Raw genomic sequence first — 17,987 nt, 5'->3', positions numbered from 1 at the left:
AAAAAAAAAACCTAATAAATGCCGTCTTAGAGTTTGATTAACTTCTCTTCCAGTAGGTGGCGCTGTGCCCACCAGGTCAAGTTTCTCCTGTCAATACGCGGGAACCAATCACTGTGCAGCAGCTCCTCCCTGACTGGGCGAGTCTCCAATCCTGAGTGTCTAGGGCCTCCTCTTGTGTCTAGTCACTTCCCACTTTTCCTCTAGCCAGGCCCCTCTCACCACAATACTGGCTACACGCCAGGTCTGCTGCTCCCGGGAGCCCTGTTTTCATGAACGACTGGGCACACTCTTCCAGTTTGCCATTCCCTCAGACCCTAAGTTTGTAGAGCTTGGGGCTGAGAATCCTCAGCGGATTTTACTTGCCCTCCGGTATCCACTTCCCCGTAGCTGGTGCAAGAGACCTCAGCAGTCAGCCTTGGTGGGAGTGGTAGTCCCGCGCCGCAGGTCCCGCACCACCTCTGATTCCCTCGGGCTGGCTGTAGCACTCACCGGAGAGCTGGGAGGGGCCCCAACGGGAGAGCTGGGAGGGGCCCTTAAGGTTTCCCCCATGTGTGGAGAGGGAAGGCTAGGGAATTACACACCTGTAGTCGCAGGTTTCAATGAAGTTATCTCCTCCGCCGCAGTCTGATGATGTCAGTTCTCTGCCATTGTGGTGTCTGTTGCAAATGGCGACAGTTCGTTTCCCTTTGCCAGGCGACCAATGCAACGGGTGGGTCCTTACTGTCTCTCCCAAGCCCCGTTTCAAACCTGTGGCCACTACTTATGAAGGCTCGGTAGGCATTTACCTCCGTAGGATGAGAAGGGCTGACCAGTTGTTTCAGCAGGATGGATTAGTGCTGAGTCACAGCTGTTTGTTGCTCGCGCTGAAGTCGTGATGGACTCCCTCCACCTTGGCTGGATTCGTGGTGGATTCACTCCACCTAGGCCCCTTTCTTGACACGGTGCTGGGTTTTTGTCGACAGATCTCCTTTAATGATCTTTACCTCATCTTTTCAGACGCGGCGGCGCGGAGCACGGAGCGGCTTACTCACTTCCCGCCGCCATCTTCCTCAGTCTACCCAATTACTTTTAATACTGAATTTTTATCAAACAAACAAACAAACAAAAAAATACTGTAGTATTTTGGAGTTTTAAGTGAAAAGGAATATGGAATTGTATAGGCAAGGATATCTATGACTATTGCAATCAGATCTTGATTAAAACTCTTGGCTTTGACCCTTGTGTAATCTTTAGCAGCTTTAGTACCTCTCTAAAATTCTCTTAGTACCTCTTGGGTTGTTACCAGAGTTAGTTGAGATAAATAATAGATACAAAACATTTAACAACATCTGGTATAAGAATTTTTCAAATATCAATTTCAATAACAATAAATTTTATGTATTTTCAGAATTTGTTCTTGTTACAGAAATCTTTTCTGTAAAAACTTATGCTTTTTAAAATAATTACAATAGGAAGAAGATTGTGAGAAAGCATTCTTCAAAATGGATAATGTACTTATCGATGACAGAAGAATACATGTGGATTTTAGCCAGTCTGTTGCAAAGGTTAAATGGAAAGGAAAAGGTATATTGATTTAACTTCTTTTTTTCTGTTCTGTTTTGCATGCTTCCATATGTAGCATTTTACTTGATACTGTTAATTAGGAGAAATGTCAATTGACATAAACACCTGCCATTAATGATTTTTACCCATCTGCTATCTAGAATCTAATCTGTATGTATTTGAAACTAATGAGAAAGATCTGCATTTTCTGTGTTTAACTGTATTACTTTTAATATGGTCAGTCTTTTAAATTATATCCATTCTGGAAGATGTTTAGTAGTATCTGACTATAGATTTGATTTGTTTCTAAAGTAACTCTGATTTTAAGGTTGTTTGGGTCTTTTAGATACAAAACTCTTTTTTAAAAATTTTCTTAAGTGTGTTTTAATGGTCATGGTAAAAAATTGAGAAGATTCATGAAAAGGTATAAGAAAAAAAATCTCTTCCACTCCTGTTTCTTATCTACCTAGTTTCTCTTCCCAGAAATAACCACTCTTACCTTTTTTTTGTTTTTGTTTTTGTTTTTGGGTACTAGAATTTAAACCCAGTGGCACTTTACTTCTGAGCTACATCCCCAGTCTTTGAGACGGGCTTTTACTAACTTGTTGAGGGTCTCACTAACTTGCTGAGGCTGACTTTGAATTTGTGATCCTCCTGCCTCAATCTCCTGAGAGTTGGGATTACAGGTGTGCAACACTGCGCTTGCCTAAAATGCAAGTTTATTCTTTTCAGTGACTGCTCAGTCTTTTTTTTTTTTTTTTTTTTTTTTGTGGTGCTAGTGATTGAACCCAGGGCCTTGTGCAGCAAGGCAAGTATCCCCAGTCCCAGACTGCTCAGTCTTCTATAGAATGTAGGTATCACAGTTTTTTTAATCAGGTCTATTAATGGACATTCAGTGTTTCTAACTTTTTACTCTTCTCTGTACTACAGTACTATTTGCTATTCCTATATATATGACATGTCCCACATATGCATATGCATATCAAATAAATTCCTGGTAGTGGCATGCCAGACTAAAGGTTGGGTCTATTGGATGCTGAAAGAACATGCACTTTTTTAATTTTTAATTTTATGTTATATATTTTTGGTACTGGGAATTGAACCCAGGGGCATTTAACTAGTGAGCCACATCTCTAGCTTGTTTTTATTTTTTCTTTTTTGGTACCAGGAATTGAACTCAGGGGCACCTTAAACACCAAGCCATGTCCCCAATCCTTTTTTATATTTTATTTAGAGACAGGGTCTCACTTAGTTGGGGCCTTGCTAAGTTGCTGATGCTGGATTTGAACTCAGGATCCTCCTGAGCCTCTGGGAGTATAGGTGTGCGCCACCACACCCAGCTATTTTTTTATTTTGAGACAGGGTCTGAGTTGCTGAGGGCTTTGCTAAGTAGCTGAGGCTGGCTTTGATTCTCCTGCCTCAACCTCCCAAGCTGCTGGGATTACAGGCATGTGCCACCATGCCCAACCATTTCTTTCTTTTTAACTTTAGTTTTGAGACAGTTTTACTAAGTTGCTGGCCTAGAACTTGGGATCCTCCTGCTTCAGCTTCCCAAGTAGCTGGAATTACAGGTATATGCCATCATGCCCAATTCATTTCCCATGATTTTAATGAAGTCTTTTTTACTAGAAAGAAATTGAGAACACTGTTTGGTAGTGAAGTGCCAAATTGTTTAGTAGATTGTGTTACCGTATGGGGGTTCAGAGAAGGGAGAAATTGTTAGGGACTGGAGAAGGCAAAGAAGGCCTAGTGGAAGCCAAGATCCCTGTGGTAGGAGAGAGTGACTTGGGCTGGGGCCCTGTGTACTACTTGTTTCCTCCCATGAATGCTTCTGAGTGACTTGTGAAAACTATGATGAAGTACCAAAATGTTTTTTTCATATGTTACAGCTTTACGAACAATACATCACATAAATATATTTAGTGATGAGCTTAGTGGGGTTGTAGCTTATTGGTAGAATGCTTGCCCAGCACATGTAAGGTGCTGGGTTCAATCCTCAGCACCACATTAAAAAAAATAAATAATAAAATAAAGGTATTGTGTCCATCTACAACTAAAAAAAAGCAGTAGTAGTGATGAGTTGCTGGCCTGAAGTGATGTGGTTATGTTCCAGTAGTACTGCCAAGTGGCCTTTTATGTAGGGCTTTTTTTCCACAGAGCTAATTTAATTTTATCATTTGTTTCAAATGTATTAACTATAATTTTACATTATTGATAAGAAACTTAAGGCATAATCTTGTGACATAATTTACCCAGAGTCATATACTATGATGATTTGGAGACCTTAAGTCTAGTTTGGATTTTTTTTCTCTCAGTCTTGTTTTCTTCCCAACCCATTGACACGTTGAAGACATGATCCTACTTTCCTAAGTTGTTTCAGCATGGTTTATTTACAAGATCATTTTTACATGAATTTATTCATGTTGTTTTCTAAAATAAAATGCAGCATATGGGAGAGAGATGCTTTGGGTTCACAGACGCCATCATAAACGTAGTTTATTATTAGTCTCTTAATTCTGAGATAATTTTGAATATACATGTAATTGACTCACATTTTAAAAATTGAATGTATATTCTTCACAGTGCTAAATACATTCCCACAGTCTTATTTGGTGTTTTAACTAGCAATGTGAAATGTTGATATTATTTTTAGTTTATAAATGAAGAGAATGAGTTGGCAGAGAAATGAAATGTCTTACTCCCACTAGAGCCAAGATTTGAATTTAAAATCTCTCGCTTTAATCTGTTACCCTTTCTATATAACATAACTGCTGCATCCATACTGAAACTCCTAATAACAGGCACATGGCAAATCATTTTTCAGGGATAAAATACTACCTGTTGTTGGGTGTGGTGGCGGACACCTATAATCCCAGCTGCCCCAGGAGGCTGAGACAGGAGGATTTTGAGTTCAAAGCCAGCCTCAGCAATGGCAAGATGCAAAGCAACTTAGTGAGACCCTGTCTCTAAATAAAATACAAAACAGGGCTGAGGATGTGGCTCAGTGGTCCAGTGCCCCTGAGTTCAATCCCTGGTACCTACCCCACAAAATGTTACCTGTTTGTTACTGTTTCCAGTTATTTTAACTCTTACAAGTCTATTTCACATTATAGGAAACATTGTTTGCTGACCATTTTTATTTTCAGTCTCCGGAATCTAGCCCTCTCCCACCACCACTTTTTTTTTCTTTTGAGGAGTTTTGCTATGTTGCCCAGGCTAGCCTTGAAATTGTGATCCTCATGCCTTAGCCTCTGAGTAGCTGGGATTATATTCGTGCACACTTGTGCCCAGCTTTTATCCTCTTTTTTCATTCCTGTTTTCCCCTTCCTTAAAACCCGGACAATCAAGATATGCAGTATTCATAATCAAGACATCTCTCAGTATACTTCTAGTTTTCCTTTCCTGTCCTTGCAATCCAGGGCCCTGCTATAGGAAGCCTTCCCATAAGAAGCACTTCCTCATGGTAGCTGAAGGGATAGAAAAGGTAGGCCAGTTAGCAGGTCTGGGACATGGATGGAATCTGAACCCTCATTTGGTAGGAGACTAGACTGGAGAGTAGTTGGATGTTAACAATAGTCTTATTATGCTGAAGAGATTATTGATTTCATTTCTGGCAGTTGGGAGGAATAAAGGTACCTATAGGTGAGAATTCAAAGTGGGAATGGTTCTTTACTGTGCTGTCGCCAACCCTCTTTCACATCTCTTTAGTGAACTTCTGTCTGGTGCTCTGTTTGGAGACAAGTCAGTTGTCTTTAACATCTTATTCCAAACTAATAAGTCATTCAGTTTTCAAACTCAAGCTCCAGATCTTCAGTTTTCCCTTGGACTTATGTTTTCCTGGGTTTATTGGATCTACTTAAACATTGCACTGTATGTGTCTTTTATTTGAAAGTTTGATGTAATATTCACATATGTCATTAGGTGGCAGTATACGGCTATCTAGCAAAATCTTATGTCAGTTAAAATAATAATAATGGAGATTAAATTTCTATGATTTCTTTTGTTCTTTTCTTACCCTTTTTCTGTTTACTAATAGATACCATTTATAAAATAGCTCTTAAAGTATATATTTTATAAAATAACTATTGTTCTTGATTAATTATGTGACTTTTCTTACTAAACTCCTTTTTTTTTTTCCTCTTAATAAATAGGTGGGAAATACACCAAGAGTGATTTCAAAGAATATGAAAAGGAACAGGATAAACCTTCGAATTTGGTCCTGAAAGATAAAGTAAAACCCAAACAGGAGTATCCTTAATAAGAATCAATTAATCAATGTGCATTGACCACCCATTATGTGTACTATGTGATGAGCTATAAAATGTCATAAAGGCAAGTTTCTTGAATCTAAATGATTTGTAAAAAAAGTAACTTATTGTTATCTTTTTAAAAAAATTTTTTTAAATACATTTTTTAGTTGTAGGTGGACACAATACCTTTATTTGATTTATTTATGTGCTGCTGGAGGTTCGAACCCAGTGCCTCACACATGCTAGGCAAGCACTCTACCACTGAGTCACAACCCCAACCCCTTATTATTATTTTTTTTCAGTACCTTACATATACTTTTTGTTTTCATTCTAGTCTTTTAAAATTAATTCTATTATAAAGTTAAGTTCAAAAGGAATCTTAGTAACCTAAGTCTTTTCCTATTTATCATATTCCCAAATGATCTTCAGGGTAAGGTGTTAATTTTCTGTATATAATTGCATTTTTTTTAATTCCTCATAATTAGAAATTTATTATTGCTAAGCTAAATCCTTTGTGCTAATCATTCTCTTATGCTTAACTTCTTTACCTAGGTATGAAAATCCTATAGTTCTTTGTTAAGAGATTAGGTTGCTTTTTACTGCATGCTACATTTTATTTTAATAACAAATATTTATTGAGCTGCTGTTGAATGCAAGAGTTGATGTTTATAGAATTGAAAAGAAATCTACTAAGTTACTACTTAATTCAAGTTCTTCCAAGTTTTAGGTTGAGACAAGTAAAAAGCGATGAAACATACTGTTTATATTATGTCATTTAATTTGTTCACTGATTTTTTTCCATTATAAATCTATCACTCCACACATTGCAAAGGTTATTTCTTTGGTGATTGTTTCTGGTAAATGGTGTCTTTGTTTCCTTTTTTCTGTTGGTGTTTCAGGGATTCTTTTTTCCTATGCTATGTAGACATTTCTTTTCCAAGTATTTTTAAGGAGAGATGAATATCAGGTTGACCTTTATATATTTATGTTTTAAAATATTGTTGGTTGTCTATGCAGTGCATAAAGCATTGTGAGATATTAGTGCCAGGTAAATTCTGAAGAATGCTGACAAAATCAACATCAGAAGCTTTCATGGGCAAACAGACCAACAAGCTGAGATTTGGCCCCAAAAGAGCCACATTAGAGGACATCTGACTGAAAGTCAAAGTCATAAGAGAAATAGATGAAATAAATACACTTGAGATTTATCTACCAAATCTCTTAAGCTATGTTTAGGCTACCTACTAGTAACTGTAGCTAGAAGAAGGGGAATGTGGAGGGCAAACAAAAGGAAGTACAGTTATAGAGTATAAAGCAGAGGGAGGTTTCTTTTTCCTCGTGGAGGCTGAAAAGAAGGAATGCATAGTATTAAAAATGTTTAAAATTTAAGATTGTTTTAGCTGGATGTGGTGGCACACATCTGTAATCCCAGCAGCTGAGGAGGCTGAGGCAGGAGGATCACAAGTTCAAAGCCAGCCTTGACAGCTTTGTAATGCCCTAAGCAACTAAGCAAAATAAAAAATAAAAAGGGCTAGGGATATGGCTCAGTGGTTATGCACCCCTAGGTTCAATGCCTGGTACCGAAAAAAAAAAAAAAAGAAAGAAATCAAGAGAATAGATTTCTGAGTTAAGAAAGGAAACTAGGCATATTTGAAAGTTAATCTCTAATCCAGTACTATTCCATAGAACTTTCTAGTCAGATACAGTGGTGCATGCCTGTAATCCTAATGACTCAGGAGGCTAAGGCAGGAGGATCACAAGTTCAAAGCTAGCCTCAGCAACTTAGCAAGGCCCTAAGCAGCTTAGCAAGACCCCATCTCTAAGTAAAAATATAAAAAGAGCTGGGGATGTAGCTCAGGGGTAAAGCATCCCTGGATTCAATCCCCAGTACCAAAAAGGAACTTTCTACTTTTATAAAAATGTACTATAACTCCGTTGTCCAGTTTAACAACTAACCACATGTGGCTAGTGAGCTTATAAGATGGACTAAGGAGCTGAATTTAAAATTTTTTAAAATTTTAATCATATGATTGCATATTTCTAGTATTGAACAGTACACCTTCTAGTCTTCTGAAGTTGATGTAGAAAACAGACATTTCCTGATAACCATTGTCAAATAATTGACAGAATATTGTACAGGAAAGAGGAAATTCATGAATCTAACCTAATAGATAATCTTTATCTTCTTGGTAGTTACTAGTTTTCGTTTTAGCGAGGCATTTATTTTCTCGGGTAGAACAGCAGAGAGACAGAACATGTTTATAGTATGTAAGCTACATACACACAACACAGACTCTCTTACATTCCTTTCATGTATTAAGTGATTTGTTACTTATGGCAAGGGAAGGGGATTCAGAGGACATCTGAGTATATGTACAGATAAGTTGTCTGAAGTCAGTTAAAAGGCATGTGGAGATGTATGTTCTGGATCTTGAGAGAAAGAAAAATTATAAATGTAGATTATTAATTAAAAAGACTAAAAATATTAGAAAAGTTTAGATCTTAGGGAAGAAATTAGAGAAAACAAGTCAGTAGAGTCACAAATTTGTATTTTATACAAAAGATTTTAAAGTGTTGGTTTTAGTAGTTAAGTGGAAGATAGTGAGGAAGAGACAAAACAAGTCTCTTAGTGGTATAATGGGTAATCAACAATTATTTAATTAGAAACTGTTAAATACCCAGTTTGGCAGTGAAAAGTTCTGTCTCTAACCACATGGAACTTGCATTTTATTTTGGAGTGTGGCAGGTGGGATATTTGGCAGTGAAAAGTTCTGTCTCTAACCACATGGAACTTGCATTTTATTTTGGAGTGTGGCAGGTGGGATACTAACATAAAATAACTACCATTAATAGGCTGGAGCATTGCAAAGAAGTAAATTCATGGGCTAGACATAGTAGCACGTGCCTGTATTTTAGCTACTCAGAAGTTTGAGTAAGGCAGGAGGATCAGTTGAGCTTCTGCGTTCAAGACCAGCCTAGCCAACATAGCAAGATAACATTTTTTTTTTGTTAAAAAGTACATTTGTGTGGGGCTGGGGTTGTGGCTCAGTGGTAGAGCACTTGCCTAGCATGTGTGAGGCACTGGGTTTGATTCTCAGCACTGCATATAAACAAATTGACGACTAAAAAGTATTTAAAAAAAATACATTTGTGGGATATGAGGGAATTCTGTCAAGTAACATTCAAACTATAACTTGAATATAGGGCAGAGGATAGCTGCCGAGTCAGTCAACTTCTTTATTTAATTTTGGTCTGTCATTTAAGAAAGATTATACCTTTTGTATGTGTATCTTAAGAAAGATACTGGGGATTGAACCCAGGGCCTCATCTATGATAGGAAGTACTATACCACTGAGCTACATTCTCCACCTCGTTTTATTTGGAGACATGGTCTGACTAAGTTGTCCAGACTGGCCTCAAATTTGGAATCCTCCTGCCTCAGCCTCCTGAGACACTGGGATTACAGGTATATGCCTCTGTGCCTGCCATAAAATAGTATTTTTATTAGTCACCATTATACTCCATGTTCTGTTCTATGGTATGTCTAATAATGCTGATCATAACCTATGGATTTTAGCCCCATTGTTGGATTATGACCTTTGGTTTGAAGAACACTGCTGCAAAACATCTTTGACAGAGGGAGCCCCATGTACTGGGCACACAAGGGCTGTTGGATTTGTATCTGAGAGAAGATCCAGAAGGCACTCTGGGTGCCATAGTATACAGGAGAAAAAAAGTTTGAGATAATGGAGTGATAAGGCTAATATGGGCTGACGAGCATTTTTAGCCATCTGGAGGAAAGCTAGAAGGCATAGTGTTCCTATTTGGTATTATATAGACAAGCGACATCCTTGAGGAAAGCCTTGAGCTGTGGCTTTGTGAAAATAGACATGAGACTCGTCCTGAAGGAAGTGTGTCTGTTTACTCCAGTTCCACATGCAACTACAATAGTTCCTGTATTTTTGGCTTCCTCATAAGCTTTCTTTTGAAAACTGCTATTGTAGCCCATGTCAGCCTGCCTGAAAATCCAATTTAGAAGTTGAGATTACTTTTAGAAGAAGTTGTAACAATTTTATCTTTTCTCTGTTCTAAGACATTATTAATTTTCCTTCTTTCCTTCCTTCCTTCCTCCCTCCCTCCCTCCCTATGGATTGAACTCAGGGCTTCATCATACTGGGCAGGTTCATCCTACTATACCATGGCCCCATTATTAAAATTTTAATAATGTATTTATGTGAACTTTAGGAAATATTCACTCAGTTCTATCTCCTAGAAAAATAATGATTTTTTATCTTTTTTTTTTTTTTTTTTGGTACTGAGGATTGAACCCAGGGATACTTTACCACTGAGCTACATCCCCAGCCCTTTTTATTTTGGTTATTTGAGACAAGGTCTTGCTAAGTTGCTGTGGGTTTCCCTGACTTGCCTAGGCTGGCCTCAAATTTGCTATCCTGTCTCAGCCTCTGATTCATTGGGATTATAGGTGTGCACCATCCTGGCCAGTGATAGTGTTTATTTCTTTTTGTTCCTTTCAAGCCTTTTTATGAAGTCTTTTTGTTAAGTTGTATAAAGTTATAATCACTATATAGTATATTCAGTTTTTGATTTAAGCTTTTTCTACTTTTAGTTTTTTTTTTTAATCTTTATTTATTTTTTTTTTAGTTAACGGCGGACACAACATCTTTGTTGGTATGTGGTGCTGAGGATCGAACCCGGGCCACACGCATGCCAGGCGAGCGTGCTACCGCTTGAGCCACATCCCCAGCCTACTTTTAGTTTTCATAGACATCTTTCCACATTTTTTAGAGCATTTATCATTTGTCAACAACTCTCTTTAGAATATATCATGATGAAATACTGTATTATCTTTATTACTAAATATTTTCCTACTCTAATATTAAAAATAATTCTGCTATCTATATCTTTGTTCATTTAACTTATTTTAATTTCTATCAATTCTTATTGGAATTTAAACATGATAACTGATATACTTTGCTGAATTTCCTTCTGTAGCATCAGTCTGAAAGAAAAACCATGGGAGTACCTGTTTTCTTTTGGGGCTGGGGTGGGGCGTAGTAGGGATTGAACCCAGAGGCATTAGGCCACTGAGGTACATCTCCAGTCCTTTTTATTTATTATTTTAAGACAGGGTCTCATTAAGTTGCCTAGATTGGCCTTGAAATTATTGTTCTCCTCCTCAGCTCTCAAATTGCTGGTGGTTTATATATAGCTTTTCTGGTATTTGGGTTTATACTATCTTAACTTTTAATTTTTTTCTAGTTAAAGATGGACCTTGTTTTCTAAGTTTTAAGTTTTTCATTATTAACAAATATATTTCCTTCTTTCTTTTCTTTCTCTCTCTCTCTCTTTGATACTGGAGATTAAGCCCAGGGGCACTTTATCAGTGAACTATATACCATCTTTTATTTATTTATTTATTTTTGAGATTAGGTCTCACTTGCTGAGGCTGACCTTGAACTTGAGATCTTCTTGCATCAGCTTTCTAAGTTGCTAGGATTACAGGCACTGTGTCCAGCATGTTTCCTTATTTCTTTTGCTAGTTGTATTTTCATTTGTGGACACTGTTTTTTATTTCCCCCTTCATATTTTTTGCTTACTAATTAACTGTTAAAAAACTGTAAAGTTTCTTCCATTTCTCCTTATTACATAATGAAAGAAAATAACTGTTTATTTTAGACATATTCTCTATGCTTTTGAGGTGCTATTTGCTTTTGCTTTTTATCCCCCAACATTTGTATTATTTTAGCAGTTTAGGAAGAGGTTTTGGTTTAAGTCCCATTGTTTGTTGCCCTCAAACATCACTGTTACACAGATCACAATAAGGACTATTGTTTGGTTCGTTGTGGCTTCATGAACAGGCTGGCAGTCTACCACATTGATTTGGAATTCACTGGAGAACTCTTGTCCTGAAATGGTATTTCTATTCCATATCAGGGTAGCTGTGCCCGTGTATAGGCCAGTTAAGAGATGGCGCCACTTATAGTAGACAGACTCCTTAGCACCTCTGCAGGCCTGAGCCATGTAAGTCCTAAAAGCCACAGATGCCATTTCTGGGTCTGTAGAAAGTAGCCCCTGCCAGGGTGTCCCCTCTAACTTAGGGCGCCAGGGGCTGTGCTATGACATCCTAATCCATAGTGACTCACTCACTGGTCCCCCTCCAATGGGCTGTGCTCCCTGGAGGGGCCCACTGTTTGCTCTAAAAAGTTACATTTGGCCTTCCAACCTCCCATATCTACCAGATTCTTATGTTTTGATGTTTTTATCTGTCATTTCTCATATTTGCCCTTAACTAAGTGTTGCAGTGCAAAATATGATCTTATACTAGATGAGCAGGCAGAAGACTCAAAATCAAGTCATTCACACACAAGTAAAAAACACAAGAAGAAAACCCGGCACTGCTCTGAAGAGAAGGAAGATGAGGACTACATGCCAATCAGAAATACTAACCAGGTACTTCAGATGTCCAACTTAGATTCAAAGAAATAAATATTTTATTCCTCTGTAAATGACACGTTAGTGACACAATTTAGGAGGTAAAGGATAGTTCTGAACAAGGATAGGTATTAGTTCCTAGCTTTAAAATTAGAATGATTGTACAGGGGTAATGGACTTTTTCTTTTCTTTTTTTATTTTATTTTATTTTATTTTTTTTATTGGTTGTTCACAACATTACAAAGCTCTTGACATATCATATTTCATACATTAGATTGAAGTGGGTTATGAACCCCCAATTGGTAATGGACTTTTTCAAGAATATTTTTTCCAAGTTATAAAAGATTGTTTTCAGCCAGGCAGGGTGGGTCACACCTGTAATCTCAGCGGCTCAGAAAGCTGAGGCAGGAGGATCACAACAAAAGCAAGGTGCTGAACAACTCCGTGAGACCCTGTTTCTGAATAAAATACAAAATAGGGCTGGGGATGTGGCTCAGTGGTCAGGTACCCCTGAGTTCAATCTCCGATATCTATCCTCTCCTCCCCGAAAAAAAAAAAAAATTGTTTTCAGAGTCACTTAAGTTATACATTTCCACATTGTGAAACTAGAGCAATTTCCATCCCTGTGAATGCTCTAAAACAAGTTAACTGCTGAAAAAAATGTTTCTCAGTTGTTAGCTTAATTTGTCAACAGGGGTTTCACATATAGAACTTGCAGACCTGGAGATTTTATGGCTATAAAAAAAAATTATTACCTTTTATATTGTATATATGAAATAAAAACAGCACTTATAATTTATCATCCCAAAGTTCTTCAGAAGAGCAAATTTTCTAAAATTATAACAAAAATTCCCTGAAGGAATTGATTATAAAAAGAAGAAATCATTTCTAATGTGTGTCTTTTTTTCTCCATTAAACAAAAAGCAAGTAACATCCCAGCTCCTTGATTTTGATTTTGTTTTAGCATTTTTTTGGTACCAGGGATTGAACCCAGGGGCACTCAACCACTGAGCCACATCCCCAGACTTTTTTATACTTTATTTAGAGACGGTGTCTTGCTAAGTTGCTTAGGGCCTTGCTAAATTGCTGAGGCTGGCTTTGAACTCACCATCTCCTGCCTCAGCTTCCTGAGCCACTGGGATTACAAGCATGTGCCATTTTGCCCGGCTTGATTTTGTTTTACCACACATAAGACATGTGAGCTGGTCCCTGGTTGACCATGACTTCAGTTGCCTGAGGGGAGGAGGGAAGAAATTGAGGAAGAAGGTGAGAATGTCCAGCAAAGACACAGATGGAGAAATGTAGTATGGTAGGCAAAATAAAGAGTGTGCTGTCAGGGGATTTAGGCTTATGTTTCTATACTTTTAGTCATGATGAGACCTTGACAAGTTATTTATCTTTCTGAGCCACAGTTTCCTCCTCTGTGAAACATAAATATTTCACAAGCATGTTGCTAAGATTAAATGGGAAAAAAAAATCATGTATTCAAACATTTTTCTATACTGACTTTTCTTTCTACCACTATTTTTACCATAATCAAATTTCTGTTTTAGCCAGGCATGGTGTAAACCCAGCTGCTAGGGAGGCTGAGACAGGAGGATTACAAATTCAAAGCCAGCCTCAGCAAAAGCAAGGTGCTAAGCAACACAGTGAGATCCTGTCTCTAAATAAAATACAAAATAGGGCTGGGGATGTGGCTCAGTGGTCAAGTGCCCCTGAGTTCAATCCCCAGTACCCACCACCAAATTATTTTTTTAGTTACTTTAATGGTTTCCCTGTGGTTATGCCATTAATTGAGTTCACATTTCAGTTAATCTGTTTTATTTTTGTTGTTGTTGTTATTAAAGGATTGTTTAAATAGTTTTGGGTTTGAGTTTTTAAAACTATATGCTTCAAAAGTAAAATCTTCAAAATGGTACATGCAAAGAACCTAGCTTCTCTACCCCTGTCCCTCTTCCTTTTCTTTTCCTCCCTATAAGTATCCATTTTATGGTTTATATTCATTTAAAAAAAATTCAGCAGAATGTTTGATAAGTATTCTTAGCTGTGTCCCAGAAAGCATATATCCTTACCCTTTGCTATTGTATAACAGAATTACAATCTCTCTTTCCATTGTCAGTTAGCTATTTACAGATTACATTGTTCATGCATTGTCCTGGTTGTACTGCACCTTTGTCTGTTTCTGCAAATATTCCTTATGAATCAGTAGTAATAAAAGCAATAGTAGCTAACATATTGTCCTTATGATGTGAGGTGTGTTCTCTTATTCCCATTATACAACAAAGAAACTGAAAAATGAAAAAAAGATTTAAGCTACTGGACCCTAGTTTTACATAGGTAGTAAATAATAGAATCAATATTTACATCAGATTCATACTTCTCTATTGCAGTTCTTACCTAGAATATATTCTTGTCAGTTTTCTTTCCTCAGTTATCTGAGACAGTTTGCCCCATATGTAATATCCAAGTAGGATCTAACAGGAATGTCTCCTGTCTCTTCATTTCTGTACTCTATTAATTTAGTCAGAGATTATCCCAAACTTTTTTTAATGGTGGTTATATCACATTTCCTGAGATATGTTTAACACATTTTCTACTATAAAACCCATAATCGTCCCCTCCAACCATGTGCTGTTTTTAGCTACAGTTCTTTGTCCTGCACTAGTATGTGGAATCTTTGATGAAGTAATGCCTGAGGTAAACATTGGTGTATTTAAGGTAATCAGAGGTCTAAACAGTTCAAAGACAGACTGCATTTTAATTCTGTCCCCACCTAACTTTTATGAACCTTTTGATCCTGCTGTTAATCATTACTTGTAATCTTACAGTGGCAAATATTCTTCTCTTTTGGCATGGAGTAAAAAGCATCACATTTTGGGGAGAATACTACTAACATTTTTAGAAGAATTATAAGGGATTTGGTAACTATAAAATTATTAAATCTTGAATAATAATTTTCTAACTTTATTTCTTTCTTCTAAGTGGGTATTAAAGTAAATGTTTTGAGTATTATATTTGATTTAATAACATAGCTATAAGGATTTTGTCTTCTTTTTAATAAAATTCAACACCAGCATTTTTTATTTCAGTCTCAAAGACAATAATAGTTAAAGCACATTTTTTAGTACTATCTAAATTTTTAGGCATAGTTCAGATTTTCCTATTTCTTGGTGTTTTGCTGGGTAAGTCCAGTTTCCTCAGAAAGTTTTAACTTATTTCTTCAAATTGTTTTTATTGAATGACAGCCTTAATATTCAATTTGAAAGCTTCTTTGTTTTTCCACCTAATGTCTTAATTCCAAAGATGGTTTTTATGTTGAAGTTTGGGTTTTACTGAGGCTACAGGAAATGAGTAGTCAGCCTCCGGTTGCCTGATTGAGAAGTGTTCAGACTAGGTGTCAGTTCTCCACTGAGGTGTTTGTAGTATGTGTATTCTTGTAATTTGGCACTTGAACATTTTTGTTGTCATTTTAATGATTTAATGTTGTTTTAGTGATTCAGATTTTATAAAATCTTTGATTTAATCCCAGAGATTAGATGTGAAGATACTGTCCCATAAACTCTGAGACTTTTGTTCGTTGGGGGAAACCTAGAACTTTAATGTTTATTGTGATTTGATCAGTTAATTATCTTTGACCTGTATAGATCTCTAAAGTCTCAGTCTCCTTATTGCTAGAATGAGATTAAGATTGCACTCCTGAAGCACAGCGCTGTGTTAGCACATACTTAGAGGGTCCATTCAGCCCCGCAAATTTGTGTCCTGCATCCGCCCAGAACTAATTCTTCCTTGTTTTTCAGTTCTCACATGCACTACTTCCATCAGCCTTCTTGTAGCCACTCCAAACCCAAACCTACTCTTTTTTTTTTTTTTTTAATTCTGTTTTTGGGTTTATCTGAAATTAAGTTTGCTCTTTGAAATTTACATTGAATATTCATAAATATTCAGTTTAGATTTCATAATGGATTTCAGGAGGGTTTGAATAATGTGTTTATATATTCCCAGTATTTGTTAAAATTTTATTTAAGGTTTAAAATGTTTTAGATTTTAATCTCATAATTCAAGAAGATTTATCCCTCCCTCAAATACAAACACAACTTTACCTTCTTTTATTGTTCCAATAATCTTGGTTAACTATTCATTAAAGAAAACCTGTGGATTTTTTTATTGCCTTGATATGTGTACTAGGATTATTTTCTCTTTATTTTGTGCTTCACTTTTTAAGTAGAGTCAGTAAACTCTGTTTTTTCATTTTTTGAGCTTCACCTCAAATTTTAACTTCATGAAACCTTCCCTGATAAATATAACCTCAAGAGTATTTTTTGTTTGGTATATCTCCTAAATGGCAAAGACCATTTATTTGAACCCAGATCTGCCTGACTACAAAACTTGTGTAGCTTTTAAAATTACTCCACGTAGGAGTGGATTGAAAGTGTTGGTCCTTTTCAGATTTTCAGCTTCCTCAAATTTTCAAAGAAGTATGTGTTTCATAACATTTTCCCCTTTTGATTCTGGGAATCAAACTAAGGTCCACATACATGCTAGGCAAGTGCTATACCTCTGAGTTACATCCCTAGCCCCATGACTCTTTTTTTTTTCCTCTCTTTAAAAAAAAAAAAAAAACATTTAAAGCATCAAAGTGCCTATTTGTATAATAATGTGCTGAGAATTTTATACATCTGCTGATAGTGTCTGCTTTTTGTTGTTGTTGTTTTAAAACCAGGAATTGAATCCACTGGTGCTTAACCACTGAGGGATGTGCCCCATCCCTTTTTATTTCTTATTTTGAGACAGGATCTCACACAGTTGCTTAGAGCCTCTCTCAAGTTGCTGAGGCCGGCTTTGAACCTGCCCCAGCCTCCTAAACCGCTGGGATTACAGGCATTTGCTACCATAACCAGGCAGTGTCTACATTTTAAAACTGTATTGTTTCAGTCACTATAGAAATAAATACTGTGTGTTGAGGCAGAATATATGTTGCAAGAAGCCCCCAGAATTCAAAGTATGCCACTCCACAAATGTCATGTTTTGCTAGAAAGTTGTTGGTAAGGGACTAAACCACAATCCTATTCATCTTGTGTGATTGTGAGACTGAGGATTGAACCCAGGGCCTCACACATGGGAGGGAAGCTCTACCACTGAGCCACATGCCCACCTAATCTACTTCATAGACTTTTATAGAATGATGAGAGCTATTGAATTGTGTGGAAAATCATGAATCGGTTTATATTATATTATACAAACAGTGTCATTATAACAATTATGCTAGAGAATTGTGTGGAAAATCATGAATCGGTTTATATTATATTATACAAACAGTGTCATTATAACAATTATGCTAGATCTGTTTTTACATATTATAAACTATTCCAGGTTCAAAGCAAGGTATACAGTTTATGAAATAATCATCTGCATAAAATTCAGCCTTTAACCATGAGTCATGGTCTATCACTCTGGATTTTAAACTTGACAGTTATATCTACTATAATATTGTTAACAGTGAGGGAATCAGGACTTTTAGGAGTTTAATTCTCAGAATTTTACCTTTTCTTTGAAAAATGTTTAAGAAATCCAAATATTACAGGCTCTTGAAAGGATTAGCTCTGGTGTTTCTGGATTTCAACCACTTTCTGAAATACTTATTTCAATTAAAAGAGAAGACACAACAAAAAGTATTGTTAAATAGTTCTTTTCTGTATGGAAACATTACTATACTATTTAATCACTAAGAATAGAATTTTTAAA

The 17,987-nt window shown here is 36.6% G+C and overlaps 1 protein-coding gene across 1 annotated transcript in view; it reads left to right on the top strand.

Moving 5' to 3' along the window:
- The window catches only part of PPIL4 (peptidylprolyl isomerase like 4), a 41,872-nt gene that overhangs the window by 22,389 nt on the left and 1,496 nt on the right, over positions 1-17,987 (top strand). The window contains exons 10-12 of the mRNA XM_081294805.1: positions 1,452-1,563; positions 5,694-5,790; positions 12,116-12,263. Of these exons, the coding sequence (XP_081150931.1) occupies positions 1,452-1,563; positions 5,694-5,790; positions 12,116-12,263 (357 nt within the window). The remainder of the gene's footprint in view (positions 1-1,451; positions 1,564-5,693; positions 5,791-12,115; positions 12,264-17,987) is intronic.

The sequence above is a fragment of the Spermophilus citellus genome (genome assembly GCF_964194105.1).
Source record: "Spermophilus citellus genome assembly, chromosome: 5".
Classification (NCBI taxonomy): domain Eukaryota; kingdom Metazoa; phylum Chordata; class Mammalia; order Rodentia; family Sciuridae; genus Spermophilus; species Spermophilus citellus.
This window is presented reverse-complemented; position numbering and strand designations above follow the sequence as displayed.